General features: G+C 63.7%; 1 protein-coding gene across 10 annotated transcripts in view; it reads right to left on the bottom strand.

Annotated features, from left to right (window-relative positions):
- CCDC57 (coiled-coil domain containing 57) overlaps positions 1-14,575 on the bottom strand; it is an 84,338-nt gene that overhangs the window by 29,887 nt on the left and 39,876 nt on the right. For 6 of the 10 annotated variants that reach the window (XR_009864303.1, XM_062175671.1, XM_062175673.1 and 3 more), the window contains exons 11-15: positions 11,728-11,944; positions 10,744-10,896; positions 10,397-10,500; positions 9,391-9,591; positions 6,203-6,353 (exon numbers count right to left, since the gene is read on the bottom strand). Coding sequence is in view for 8 of the 10 variants with exons in the window: in XM_062175671.1 (XP_062031655.1) it covers positions 6,203-6,353; positions 9,391-9,591; positions 10,397-10,500; positions 10,744-10,896; positions 11,728-11,944 (826 nt within the window). In the remaining 2 variants the exon portion in view is untranslated. The remainder of the gene's footprint in view (positions 1-6,202; positions 6,354-9,390; positions 9,592-10,396; positions 10,501-10,743; positions 10,897-11,727; positions 11,945-14,575) is intronic. The other 4 variants (XR_009864304.1, XM_062175675.1, XM_062175676.1 and 1 more) reach the window with 1 other exon arrangement.

Here is a 14,575-nt window from a genome sequence, read left to right as displayed (position 1 = left end):
CAGGGGGTAAAGCTGCCGCCTGCAGTGCTGGCATCTCATGTGGGCGCCAGTTCGAGTCCCGGCTGCTCCACTTCCCACCCAGCTCTCTGCCATAGCCTGGGTAAGCACTGGAAGATGGCCCAAGTCCTTGAGCCCCTGCACCCGTGTGGGAGACCTGGAAGAAGCTCCTGGCTCCTGGCTTTGGATCGGTGCAGCTCTGGCCATTGTAGCCATTTGGGGACAGACCAGCAGATGGAAGACCTCTCTCTCTCTCTCTCTCTGCCTCTGTAACTTTGCCTTTCAAATAAGTAAGTACATTTTTTTTTTTTTTTTTTGACAGGCAGAGTGGACAGTGAGAGAGAGAGACAGAGAGAAAGGTCTTCCTTTTGCCGTTGGTTCACCCTCCAATGGCCGCCGCGGTAGCGCGCTGCGGCCGGCGCACCGCGCTGTTCCGATGGCAGGAGCCAGGTGCTTCTCCTGGTCTCCCATGGGGTGCAGGACCCAAGGACTTGGGCCATCCTCCACTGCACTCCCTAGCCACAGCAGAGAGCTGGCCTGGAAGAGGGGCAACCGGGACAGGATCGGTGCCCCGACCGGGACTAGAACCCGGTGTGCCGGCGCCGCAAGGCGGAGGATTAGCCTAGTGAGCCGCGGCGCCGGCCAGTAAGTACATTTTTTTTAAAAAAAAGAAGAAACAACTCTGGCTGAGACTTTAAGAATGGACAAACAAGCAGTCACCCAACCGTGAGTCCTAACAGCCGAATGCAGTGACGCCTGAGCCAGGGCCAAGCAACACAGTCACACACAGCAACGGCAAAACGGGGGGACACGGCCTGGGTCAGAGCAAAGCAGCCAGAGGCAGGGGCCTGGGGGGGAGAGCGAGAGCGAGAGGCCCCGTCCGCAGAGGCCGGGCTCAGGCTGAGGGCGCTGCTCTGCCGACAGGGCACCTGAGAAGAGCTGTGGACACCGAGGCCGCCCAGGAAGTGGCCAGAGGTCATCTCCAAACGGACGGAGCAGAGTGAACTGCCCGCAGGCTTTCAGGAGGCACTGCCCCAGGGAAGACCGCCAGTGCCGGAGTCCGAGTTTACTTCCCTGCAGAAGCCACGGGGCAGCCGGCATCTGGGTCGGCACCAGGCCCTGGGGTCGAGCAGCAGGTCCGTGCCTACGTCCCCTCATCGCTGCACACACAGGCCAACAGCCCAGGCCCTGGGGTCGAGCAGCAGGTCCGCGCCTACGTCCCCTCATCGCTGCGCACACAGGCCAACAGCCCAGGCCCTGGGGTCGAGCAGCAGGTCCGCGCCTGCGTCCCCTCATCGCTGCACACACAGGCCAACAGCCCAGGCCCTGGGGTCGAGCAGCAGGTCCGCGCCTACGTCCCCTCATCGCTGCGCACACAGGCCAACAGCCCAGGCCCTGGAGAAGCGAAGCCAGCTCCCCAGTCTGTCTTTTAAAGAAGTCAGACGCTAAGCGAGGGGCAGGTCTTCCGCAGCGGTGAGCCGCGCTGGGATGCTGCCGTGTGAGTCCCGGTGCTCGGCTTCCGATCCAGCTCCCTGCTCACGTGCCAGGAGGCAGCAGGGGACGGCGACGTGCCTGGGAGAGCAGATGGAGCTCCTGGCTCCAGCCTGGCCCAGCCCTGGCCGTGGGGACATGTGGGGCATGAGTCAGGGGGTGGAGGATCTCCCTTTCTCTGTCTCTCTCTGCTTCTGTGGCTCTGCCTTTCAAATAGATGAAAATAAATATTTTTTAAAAAAGCTTTCTTCTTAAAAAAGATAGAAAATGATAACAAAATGGCATAATGAAAAATTAAATACAATATGAAATAGCGAAACAGTCTTAACTGTCTAGGTCGGTCCCAAAGAGTCCATTCTCTGTGAAGCACTTGGCTTTGTGACTGTGATCACGGCACTGGCGTGTGGGATCATGAAAGTGCCCGGAGGGCCGTGTCGCAATCTCACCCAACACTCGTCCCAGGAGAGGCCTCCCCGTGCCAGCTGCAGGGCCCCTGGCAGAAACAGAGACCGGGGCGGGGACGGATCCAGCCACCCTCCTGGCCCAGGGGCAGGCAAGACCAGTGGCGCCCTCAGCCGCCAGGCACCCTAACTGCACAGCACATGCCGCTCAGGGAGAGAGCGCCGTCCCCACAGGCTGTTCACGTGGCTCCACGGGTGTCAGAGTCTGGGTGGGCCTGGGCCTCCACCAGGGGCATGCGTGTGCCAGGGTGTGTGTGAGTGGGCACACACACACAGAGACACGGGGTGTCTGGCATTTTCACCATAACACTGATTAGCCCTCGTTTGTAAATTTTGTTTTCCTGTATAAACTAACACTTCTCATCAGGCTTACATTTTTACAATGAAAAAATATCCTTTCAATAATGAGAAGAAACAGAAACCTTTCTTTTTTTTTTTTTTTTTTTCTTTTTGACAGGCAGAGTGGACAGTGAGAGAGAGAGAGAGACAGAGAGAAAGGTCTTCCTTTTGCCGTTGGTTCACCCTCCAATGGCCGCCGCGGTAGCGCGCTGCGGCCGGCGCACCGCGCTGTTCCGATGGCAGGAGCCAGGTGCTTCTCCTGGTCTCCCATGGGGTGCAGAGCCCAAACACTTGGGCCATCCTCCACTGCACTCCCTGGCCACAGCAGAGAGCTGGCCTGGAAGAGGGGCAACCGGGACAGGATCGGTGCCCCGACCAGGACTAGAACCCGGTGTGCCGGCGCCGCAAGGCGGAGGATTAGCCTGTTGAGCCACGGCGCCGGCCAGAAACCTTTCTTAAAACAGTAGGTTCCATGCAGAAGATTCGAAACAAGACATCAGGAAGCCCAGCTATCCACGAGGTGAGAGACACGGCTCGTGCGGCTCTGACGTCCAGGGGAGGCAGAAGTGGAGGACGCGGGGCGCGCGGGGCAGGGGCGCCTGGGGCTGCATGCCCCTCTCCTCTGGCCCTCCCCAGCCTGGGGCTCACCCGGCCTGGGTCTGGGTGGGGACAGGTGTGGTCTGAGTGGCGCCCGGCCCCTCCCACACCCCTCCACGTGTTCACTGCGGCTTTGAGAAAGACGGTGCTTGTGCTCCAGGCTCGGCTCCACGCCAAGGCGCAGGACGTGGAGGTCAGCCTGCGTCCCACTGCAGGGGCCCTGCTCAGAGGCAGACGGGGGGACCAGCCCCAGGCAGGTGCAAGTGAGGCGCAGCAGTGGCCAGAGAGGCCCAGGAACGCCCACAGATGAAGCCGGAGAGGCCCAGCCCCTGCGTGACGGCCCTCACATTTCAAGTGGCGACTGTGGGTCAGAGGTTTTACCACAGCTGGTCACCCTGTACACAAGGACTGCGGCCGCAGGGACCCTCTCACCCCCTCTGCCCCAGAGGGACAAAGGGCACAGCCGAAGTCCTCTCTTTCCTTCCCATTGCCACACAGCTGGCAGGCGCCCCTCAGGCTCGCACACACACCAAACACAGTCTCACCCCCATGTGCACACACACTGGCACGCACACGTCACACTCGCGCACACTGGCACGCACACGCATACCACATGCACAGTTGGTGTGTATGCACACTCTCACACGTGCACGCGCACACTTGTGCACGCGCACACTTGCACACACCTGCAGGCATCCAGGCAGCACCACGCAGGGGCCCACAACCTGAGCAGCTGTGACGAAGGCGCCTGAGGACAGCAGGCGTCAGTCACCTGCAGCTGCCACATCGACCCCATGGCCTTCGACAAACAGCTCAGCCCACAGAGGTCCACGGCTCCAAGGGGACACGGCCCCGTGGCCTGGCAGTGCCAGTGTGGGTGGCAGCCAGGGCCCCCAGCCTGTGCTCTGAGGGCTGAGCGACAGCACAGGACCCGGCTTCCGATGGCCTGAGGGTGGACCGCTTCACTTAGACCATCCTGGTGACTTTCTCACCACCGCAACGCCCTGCCCCAGCGCCCTTGCACGCACAGCACTGCAGAGTGGAAGGTGAGCTCAGTGGGGCAGCCAGCAGAGCAGCCATGCTGCCGTCCTGCGCTCTTCACACACACTGCACGCCATCTCCACGTCACCCCTGAGCTTCCCAGCATGGCACAGAGCCCCCTTGGGGGTGGGTGGGTAGGTGGATGGAGGGTGGGTGGGTGGGTGGATGGGGGGGTGGGTAGGAGGATGGGGCGGTGGGTAGGTGGATGTATGGGGGTGGGAAGGTGGATGTATGGGGGTGGGTAGGTGGGTGGATGGGGGGTGGGTAGGTGGATGTATGGGGGTGGGAAGGTGGATGTATGGGGGTGGGAAGGTGGATGTATGGGGGTGGGTAGGTGGGTGTATGGGGGTGGGTAGGTGGAGGGTGGGAAGGTGGACGGGGGGTGGGTAGTGGATGGATTGGGGGTGGGAAGGTGGACGGGGGGTGGGTAGGTGGATGGATCGGGGATGGGTAGGTGGATGGGGGGTGGGTAGGTGGATGTATGGGGGGTGGGAAGGTGGATGGATTGGGGGTGGGTAGGTGGATGGATGGGGGGTGGGAAGGTGGATGGGGGATGGGTAGGTGGATGGGGGGTGGGAAGGTGGATGGATGGGGGGTGGGAAGGTGGATGTATGGGGGTGGGAAGGTGGATGGGGGGTGGGTAGGTGGGTGGATGGGGGGTGGGAAGGTGGGTGTATGGGGGTGGGTGGGTAGGTGGGGGGTGGGAAGGTGGATGGGGGGTGGGAAGGTGGATGTATGGGGGGTGGGAAGGTGGATGGGGGGGTGGGTAGGTGGATGTATGGGGGGTGGGAAGGTGGATGGGGGGTGGGTAGGTGGATGGATTGGGGGTGGGAAGGTGGATGTATGGGGGTGGGTAGGTGGAGGGTGGGTGGGTAGGTGGAGGGTGGGAAGGTGGACGGGGGGTGGGTAGGTGGATGGATGGGGGGTGGGAAGGTGGAAGGGGGTGGGTAGGTGGGTGGATGGGGGGTGGGAAGGTGGATGTATGGGGGTGGGTAGGTGGATGTATGGGGGTGGGAAGGTGGATGGGGGGTGGGTGAATGCTTGGCCGTAGGCTAGGCCAGCTACAGGAAGCATGGTGAGGACACTGACTTCCAGGCACGGGAGGCCTGGTGCCAGCCAGGGAAGCTCCTGCGGCAGCGCTGGCGGCCTCCCGTAGAGGACCAGGTCAAGGAGCAGAAGGTCCGGTGGGGGAGGGGCCGCTGGCGCGGAAGGTGACAGAATAACAGGGAATGAGGAGGACACACTGCCGCCCACTGTGGTGGCTGAGGCCCTGCCGTGCCGCGCCGCGCCGTGCGGGGCCAGGGAGGGAGGAGCTCACGCGTAGGCAGCATGGCTCGGAAAAGCAGCAAACGTTTGGTCTGCAGGTGCCTCTGAGGCGCAGGGGAAGGCAGCCTCTCCCCTCGGCTGCAGGACCGGAGGGGACGGCGAGGGCGACGCCTCCCGGCGCTGGTGCCGCAAGGCTGGGCCGAGGCCGGGAGCCGACTGCTGCAGCCCGCCCCCACACCCACAGCCCCGACTCGAGCCACAACGCCGCCCCTGGAGAAGGAAACCTCGCCAGTGAAGGGGGAGGCGGGGGAGCCGGCCGTGGCTTTGGTGCCAGGAGACGCAGGGCACTCCGTACAGACCCAGTCTGAGAGGGACGCCCAGATTCTGATGTCCTGGACACAGGCAGCGCAGCGAGAGCTGCCCGGAGCCAATCACGCTCTGCAGGTCTCCCCAGGGCCTGCAGGCCAGGGCTCTGGGTGCTTCTGAGCGGCCTGGCGTGCGTGCTCGGAGCACCTGTGCATCTCCCTCTAAGGGGCCTGGGGCTCCAGTGCCAGCCGCCTTTCTTAGGCAGCCTGCCCGACAGCCCTCTCCTGGGCCTCACTCAGGACACACCACGGGCTGTGCCCGGAGGAGGCCCACAGCCTAAGCCGGCTGAACCGCAGCACCCTTTGCATAAGAGCTGCAGGGAAGGGGGTCGGGAGCTGGCCCTCGGGGCGGTGCAGCTCTGCTTGCCAGCAGCTTCCCCTGGACTTCACCCCACAGAGGGCGGCCTCCGTGTCCTCCCGCCTCCCTGCGGGCCCCTCCACAGGCTCTGGCCAGGTGGAGCCGGCCGGCAGCCTCTGCCTTCCCTGGCAGTCCTCCCTCTACCTCTGGCCTCGGCACAGGGGCTCCCGGTCCCCAGGGGCAGGCTGGAGGGAGTCACTTCCATGCAGGTCCCCTCACACCCCTCTCGGCACAGGGGGCACACCCCAAAGCCCAGCTTCTCCCCAAGCCGACATCTGTGGACTCACCTTTGGGGCGGCCCAGCTCAGCGCGGAGCCTGTTCCCCATCTCGATGAGCTGCTCCTTCTCCAGGCGCAGGCTCAGGATTGTTCTGGCTGCTTCCTTTAGTTTCTTCTGGAGTCGGTGCACAGACAAGGCCTGTGGGGTCTGTGGCCCTGGCTGGGGACAGGTGGGGAACTCTCCTTGGACAGCCGTCCCCACGGAGCCACCTGCGGGGCCCTGTAAGTGAGCAGCCCCGGGAGACCCGGGCACCACCAGGCCCTCCTGTGGGAAAGACGGTGGAGGGCCTGGCCCACCACGCCTGCCCAGCTGCCCCTCCAGATGGGGCACTGCCGTGAGCAGGCTGGGGCGATGGCCCTCCATGCACAGAACCACAGTGCCTCCGTGGGCTGCCCCTTCAGCACAATGGGATGAATAAGGGGTTCCAGCCCTCAGACCCTCACAGCTCCACAGCTGCCCCCTGCACAGCCAGAGGGCCCCAGGCCTTGCCCTCCTCCTCCTCCTGCACCCCTGCATCTACCTCTGTCTGCAGTGAGGACAGAGAGCTGACAGGCGCCAGCCAGCACTGTGGGCCGCCTGGCACTGACCTCACGGGGCCTCCAGCCCCAGAGGGCTACACCCTGCCTGGACGCCTGTGCCGGAACTCGGCCCCCTCCTTCTTGCCTTCTGCTGTGGTCACTGGCTCTGCCCTCACCCTCGGGCCCGTGCAGCCTGGTGCTTCTTCCCATCTTCCATGCTGGCAGGTGCTTGGGGCCCTGCCTTCCGTCTCCCCACCTGCTGGCTGGACACACAGCTGAGGGTGCTCCTCACTGTCCAGCAGAAGGCACAGAGACAAAGCGGAGGCGGCTGGGAAGGGCACCAGAGTCTGCTAGGCTCCCCTTGGCAGCCCAGGCCTGCACCAAACCTGGAGCTGTGTCCTACGGAGCCCCAGGCTGTACCCGCCCAGCCTAGCCTGGTCTCGTGGTCCACACTACACACTGCAAATGCGGTAACACGCAGAGCTTTGAAACAAGAACAGGGTGCAGGGCAGCAGCAGTCCCAGGCCCTGGCACCACGTGCACAGCCCATCTGCTTCTGCCGAGCTGCTCCTCAGGCCTAATGGCCACGTGCAGGCTCACGAGCTCGGAGTGACTGGAACGGCCCAGCACACCCTGTCCTGGCCCGACTTCCTGGAGTCCCTTCCAGGCTGGCAGGTGCCTGTGTCCCCCGGGCACTGCTGTTCTCGGCAGTAGGAGCCACGTGGGTGACTGTGCTGTGCCCCAGGCAATCACGGCACCACGGGACAGTCATGGCTTGACCACAGCCAAGACAGACCGCTGACCTCTCCTGCACACGGAACGTCCTGTGGCCCTGGGGGCCTCAGCCACGGCTCGGCGCAGGGTCTCCCCAGGAGGCTCCTCATGTCCCCCAGCGTGTGGGCCTTGTGCCTGCTTGGGGAGCAGCTCTTGTCCCCGAGCGCAAGGACGGGTGATGAGCAGGGCCCTGTGCCTGAGGCCGGGGCCCTGGCTGAGAAGGGAAGCCAGGGCTCCGCACAGCAGGGGCTGAGGCCAGGTGCAGCCAGGGCCTCTGTGGAGCCCCGAACTTGCTTGTGAGCGAGCAGAGTCTCCAGGCCCCACCACTGCGAGCGTTCAGGAGGATTCACTCCACGAAGCAGACCCGCACCCGGAGACGGCCCTGCCAGGCTCCGGCCCCAGAACTCCAAGTCACGATCCTTGCTTCTCCCTAGTGTTTATCAGTTTGATAGGCAGAAACACAGAGCAACAGACACCTGGGCCAGGGCTGACGCTGGGAACCCAGCCCAGGCCTCCACGCGGCGGCAGGAACCCAGCCACTGAGCCGTCACCACTGCCTCCGGGGTCTGCGCCGGCGTCAGGAGCCAAGACCGATGTGGGACACCTGCGTCGTCACCGGCATCCTAACCGCGGAGCCAAACAACCACTCCCAAAGTCACTGATGACCGCTCAGGAGCGGGGGGCCCAGCCAGCGGCCCAGGCCCAGGCCTCTGGACATCCTGACCCAAGAGTGTGGACAAACTTCTTCTGGGTTCAGTTCCCAGTAAGCTGTTATCTGGTAAAGTTCACTCTGGGGCCAGCGTGTGGCACAGGTAAAGCCCCTGCTTGCTACGCTGGCGTCCCCTGTGACCACCAGTTAGAGTCCTGGCTGCTCTGCGTCCGGTCCAGCAACCTGCTGACACGCCCAGGAAAGCAGTGCAGGACTCCCTGCGGTCACGTGGGAGACCCATGGCGCTCCAGGCCCCTGGCGTTGGCCTGGCCCAGCACCGGTCGTTGTGGCCACTTGGAAGAACTCCCTCTCTCCTTTTCTCTCTGTGTCACTCTGTCCTTGAAATTAATCTTTTATTTAAAAAACCCTTACGGTGACGACTCTAGGGCTTCCTCACAATAAGGAGCCCCCACCTGGGCGCCTGCACGAGTCTTGACCTGCTGTGCACTCCCGGGTGCCCTGGGGCCCTGGCTGCCCACCCCGGCATCCTGGTGAGGAGGAGCAGCGTCTGAGTGAGTCTGGACAGCCCTCAGGGGACCGGGAGGAAAGCCTGGGTTGCTGGAGTGTCCTAGGGTCTGGACGGCACTCGCTAGGGACTGACCACAGCGAGGCTCCTCAGGAAGCCCAGGGCCCCTCCGCACCAGCTCCAAGTGGCTTACAATGCCTCACACAGCTTGGTGGGGGTGTGGCCCTGCACCCACAGATCTCCCCGGGCTTGGGTGCTTGGGGGCAGCACGCAGTCACCGGCCGTAAGCATATGCCTTCCTTGCCCAGGTCGGGGTGGGGCAGGAGAGCTGGCCAGGTGCGGCCTGGGGACCCAGCCCTCTCCGCGTTCATTCCCCACACTGAGAGTAAGCAACCCCTCCAGTCTGCACTTCCTGATGGTAAGGCCGCGGATCCCAGCCTGGTTTTCCTCTCAGCACCCAGAATCCAGGATGCCATGCGGTGTTCACCTGAGGGGCACCTGTGCCTTGCCACCCACGCGTCACAGCTCACAGAGGAGCGGGAGACAGCCAGGACAGAGCAGGTCGGCTCCCAGGCCTGACCTTCCCGGCAGCCTGTGTCCTAAGCACAGGCACCCAGGGCACCGCAGACGGGCGACGCGGCCACAGGACTAGCACGGACGGCTCCCACAGCAGGAGCCCAGACAGGTGTGGCAGCAGGCATGACGGCCCTCCCCACACAGGACACCCACCTCTCTGTGGAAGGCCCCGGGGCTGCAGGTGCACGGCTGCTTCCCGCCGGAAGGTCCCACTCCTTCCTGCTGGGCTGTCCCCAGGTGCTGCCCCAGCTCGGCCACCTGCTTCCGCAGCTCCAGGACCTCCAGGTGCACCTGGTCCACTTCTCGGGGAAGCTCACCCTGGACGATGTGCAGCTCCAGGGGTTTCGACAGCACCTGAAGGCAGTCAGGAGAGGGCACGCTGGGGGCCCCGCAGGTCTCGGGGTGCAGGAAGCCTCTCTGGCAGACACGGTCACCACAAAGCTGTGCCCGGTCAGCACCGCCACTGCCGCTCCGGCCTCACCCAGCTGGTGCTGAGCTGCTGCTGCCCGGAGCTGGGTGCTGGGACACAGATGGCCTTCGGCCTCCGCCTGGGGGAGACCCCTCCTGGGAGCGATCTCTCATCCAGGGTCCACTCCCCAGGGGAGAAGAACTGGGAAGGGGGAGTGGGAGGGAAGAGAAGGGGCGAGAGGGAAATGGGGTTGAAGGGTTCGAGAGGCAGGTGGCCGACGTGGGAGCAGACAAGAGGCAGAGGTGCAGAAAGCTCCAGAAAGGGAGGTCAAAGGCCACAGAGCCCGCGGTGCCAGGTGCCACTCTCCACGCCTGCATCCCACGGTAGAGTGCTTGTGTGAGGCCCAGCTGCTCTGCTTCCGATCCAGCTCCCTGCTAGTGCTCCTGGGAAGGCAGAAGTTCCCAGCTCCTGGCCCCCAGCTTTGGCCCAGGCCCAGCTGTTGCAGTCATTTGGGGAGTAAACAGAGGATGGGACCTCTGCCTCTCCCTCTCTGCCATTCAAATAAACAAACAGAAAACGTTTAAAAAGGTAACAAGGAGGGCTACCCTCCTCGACACAACACACCATGTCGCGCACCATAAATCAGGGCTTGTTTGAAAGGCAGAGCCACAGAGGGAGGGGTCCTCCCCCTGCTGGCCCACTCCCCAGGCGGCTGGGGGGGGTGCGGACTCGCGGCAGCAGGTGGCTCACCTTCCGTCTCAGCCGCGTCACCAGCACGTTCAAGAGACGCGCTCGGTCTCCGAGCTTCCTGAGGGCCAGCCCAGCGCACACGGGGCCGGTGTGGACACAGCCTCCTGCGAGAGGAGGGACTCCGTCAGCTCAGAGCCTGACCGTGAGGGAGGGATCCGCCATCTTCCCCGGCCTCCCCACAGGGTCCCACAGCCAGCATCCGCCCAGCGACCCCAGGGAGAGACCTCCACTGGAGGCAGCGGCTGGGGTCTGAGGTGCACAGGTGGGACTCACGCACACGACACAGGACCTCCTCGCGTGGCGCCTGACGAGACCCTCACCCGTACGTCAGCGCTCCTGGGACTCACCGGGAGCCTCCGCCGCGGTGTGGACGAGGGGCTGAGTGTCGCTGTCAGACACGGGCGCCTTCGAGGGCTCCAGCACACCCTCCAGCTGTCCTTCCAGGGTCTTAAATCTGTGCTTTAGGTCTCGTACTTCCGCTTCAAGGGCCAGAACATAACCTGCCGAAAGCCAGCGGGAGAGACACACCTGCCCAACACTGGCCTGTGCGCACCAGGCAGAGCCTGTTCCAACCCTCGTGTCTCTCCCTTCACGGGCCCCATCCTCTCCCCCAACTGTCCCACGTCCAGTGCCAGCCCCAGGGCTCCCCTCACCCTCGCTCGTGGCGTAGCTGTGAGGGTCCCTGTACCTGGTGCCCACTGTGGCAGCTGCTTGGGGCGCCCCTGGTCCCCTTGAGGCAGGGCCCAGGGTCCTCGCCCGAGACCAGACGCTCGGGTCAGCCCAGCGGGAGACCGGCGTCAGGGAGCCAGAGCTCCTCCTCACTTTCCCTTTCCCTCCCAGCAAGCAGGCTTCTTGAGTACAGAACTTGAGACTCCTCCTCATGGGAGGACAGCAGCTGCCGCTCTCTGAAGCGTTTATTAAAGGGGGTGTGCGGCCGGCGCCATGGCTCAACAGGCTAATCCTCTGCCTTGCGGCACCGGCACACCGGGTTCTAGTCCCGGTCGGGGTGCCGGATTCTATCCCGGTTGCCCCTCTTCCAGGCCAGCTCTCTGCTATGGTCCGGGAGGGCAGTGGAGGATGGCCCAAGTCCTTGGGCCCTGCACCCCACAGGAGACCAGGATAAGCACCTGGCTCCTGGCTTCGGATCAGCGCGTTGCGCCAGCTGCAGTGGCCATTGGAGGGTGAACCAACGGCAAAAAGGAAGACCTTTCTCTCTGTCTCTCTCTCTCACTATCCACTCTGCCTGTCAAAAAATAGATAAAATAAAATAAAAAATAAAGGGGGTGTGAGCCTGCCCGGGCCCAGCGCACAGATGCTGCCTCCCCTCTCACCAGGAGTGCCTGCCTCTCCTGCCTTGGGATCGGGCTGCTCAGTCTCTGAGGTGGCTCCTAGCTGCACTGAGGGAAGAACCTGGCGGCCCAGGGCTTCCATCTCCGCCCGCATCTGGGCAACGATGTTGCGTAAGCTCGCGTTCTGCTCCTGCAGCCGCTGGATCTCACTGGACGCGAGGCCTCCGCTCACCCCTTCTTCAAGCTGCCTGAAGAGCACCTGCCAGATACCAAAAGAAAAAACGGACTGGGCCACGGCTACAGAGAGGACACGAGGCCCCCGTGCCGGTCCAGGCCGGCTCCGGCTCTGTGCTCTCAGGGCCTCCCACCCTCCCTGCCCGTCTGCCCGTGGAGACAACCACCTTCTTGGGTGACCTGAGAAGACCTCATCCCTGGGGGAGCCACGTTCAGACAGAGCAGACGACAGGTGTCAGCGGAGGGAGGGGACTGTGTTTAACGCGACAGAGCTACAGGGCTGGAGGAGGCGCGCGGCGGCTGGCGCCAGGGAGCTGCATGGTGAATAGGCAGACGGCGCCCTGATGCCAGGCGTGCCTCAGCACCGTCACAGATCCCCTGGCCGGGACGGGCTTCCGAGCCGACGGGAGCTCACACAGCGTTCAGGAGAAGCGGGGAGGAGAGGCCAGAAATGAGGCCTGCGCAGGCCCAGGGGAGTCTGGGGCACCGGGAAGCAGAGCCCAGGACAAGCAGGGGCTGCAGGTGTCCCCGTGTGATGAGCACCAGAACCCCCAGGCCCAAGGGGCTTGGCGATCTGCACAGGAGAAACACAGAGACCTGGGCACAGGGCACCCAGAGCGAGGTGCTGGAAGGCCGTGACCCAGGGGAGAGCATTCCTTTCTTTTTAGGATTTACTTATTTACCTGAAAGTCAGATATATGTAAATATATACATGTATGTGTGTACATGTTATGTGTACATATACATATACATACACAGAGAGAGAGACAGAGAAGATAGGGAGAGATCGTCCATCCACTGGTTCACTCCCCAAATGGCCACAACGACCAGGGCTGAGCCGAGCAAGGCCAGGAGCCTGAACTCCATCCAGGTCTCCCACGTGGGTGCAGGGGCCCAAGCACTTGGGTCACCGTCCACTGTGTTCCCAGGCCACAGCAGGGAGCTGGGTCGGAGCGGAGCAGCTGGGAACCGGCCCCCACATGGGACGCCGGCGCTGCAGGTGCTGCTGTAGCTGCTACGCCACATGTGGACCCCAAAGGGAAGCAGGAAAGGAGGAGGCCCCAGTGTGAGGCAGACCCGAGGCCACGGCAGCCTGGCGGCCCTGCCAGCCCAGACGCTGGCCACCGGCGACAGCGTCCTCCACCGCCACTGCCCCTGGCAGGAAGGATTCCCACCGGAATGTTTCCCTCTGGCCGTGAACAGGAAGAAACCGGACAATGATGGCAGAACTGGGACAGCTGAGGTGGGACAGGGGACGGTGCCAGCTCCGCCTCAGCTCCCCGGCCCAGCCAGGTGTGTGCACACAGCGCCTGCCAGTGCAGGGCGGGGTCCCCCCGAGACACCCGGCCCTGGCTGACCGCGGGCTCCCCAGCTGGACGCTCTGTCCTGGGCAGCCCCGGGGAACCTGGCCTGACGCTCTCAAGAGCAGGCCCAGAGCTCCTGGGTTCTGTACGCGTCTCAGCAGAGTGCACACACAGGGAACGCCCACAAGCCACGCGTACTCCCGGCCCTGGCAGGCGTCTGTCCCAGGCACCCTCGCACTGCTGGGGGTTCTGCTTCTGGTCCTCCACGGCGAGATGAGCCACAGGCAGAGGAGTGAGGCCACGGCAGCCGGGGAGGTGGGGTGTGGCCATGCTACGGCCAAGCTCCCTGCCCTGCACAAGGCAGCTGTGTCCATCTTCATGTGTAACACCCCTTAAAGACCAGCAGGGGGCGCCAGGGCTGTGGCGTAGTGGGTAAGCCGCCGCCAGCAGTGCCAGCATTCCATATAGGTGCCGGTTCTAGTCCTGGCTGGTCCTCTTCCAATCCAGCTCCCTGGGGAAGATGGCCCAAGTGCTTGGGCCTCTGCACCCACATGGAGACCTGGATGAAGCTCCTGGCTCCTGGCTTTGGCCTGGCCCGGCCCTCACTGTTCATTCCTCTGGGGAGTGAACCAGTGGATGGAAGTCTCTCTGTCGCCCCCGCCCCTTTGTAACTTTTTCAAGTAAATAAATAAATCTTAAAAAAAAAAAAAAAAAAAGGCGGGAAAAATGTCAGCCATGCGCAGCCCCAGAACAACGCTGTCCGTCCTCCCACTCCGGCCTCTCCGAGCCCCGTGCTTCCGTCCCCTCAGCCCGTGGGGCGCTCGAGCCGGCCGCGTGCCACCTGAAATGAGCCCACAGATGTCAAGGTCTAAGGGACCCTGGCCCCACGCAGGAGGCCATGACTGCACAACTGGCCCCAGCGACACTCAGAACGAGGCCCCCACCGGCGTCACCGGCACGGGACAGCTGGCAGGGACCACTGCGCCTTCCCTGGCTCCCAGTGAGCGGCAGAGGAGCCGGATGTGGGTGCGCTCGGTGAGAGCTCAAGGCTGACTCACTCCTGTTGGTGCTGCCAGATGCTCCGAGGGACCGCCGGCAGCACCGCGGGGCAGCGGCTAACCCGCCACTGCAGTGCCGGCATCCCAGGTCAGAGCTCAGTCCAACCTGGCTCCCTGCGAATGGCCTGGGAAAGAGCAGCAATGACCCCAGCACTTGGCCCCTGCCACCCACATGGGAGACCAGGATGGAGCTCCAAGCTCCTGGCTTTGGCCTGGACCAGCCCTGGCCATTGAGGCCATCTGGGGAGTGAACCCGTGTGGAAGATCAATCTCTCTCTCTGTCACTCTCCCCTG

The sequence above is a fragment of the Lepus europaeus genome, chromosome 18 (genome assembly GCF_033115175.1).
Source record: "Lepus europaeus isolate LE1 chromosome 18, mLepTim1.pri, whole genome shotgun sequence".
NCBI lineage: Eukaryota > Metazoa > Chordata > Mammalia > Lagomorpha > Leporidae > Lepus > Lepus europaeus.
The sequence above is the reverse complement of the archived record's forward strand: the minus strand, read 5'-3'. Positions and strand labels throughout refer to the sequence as shown.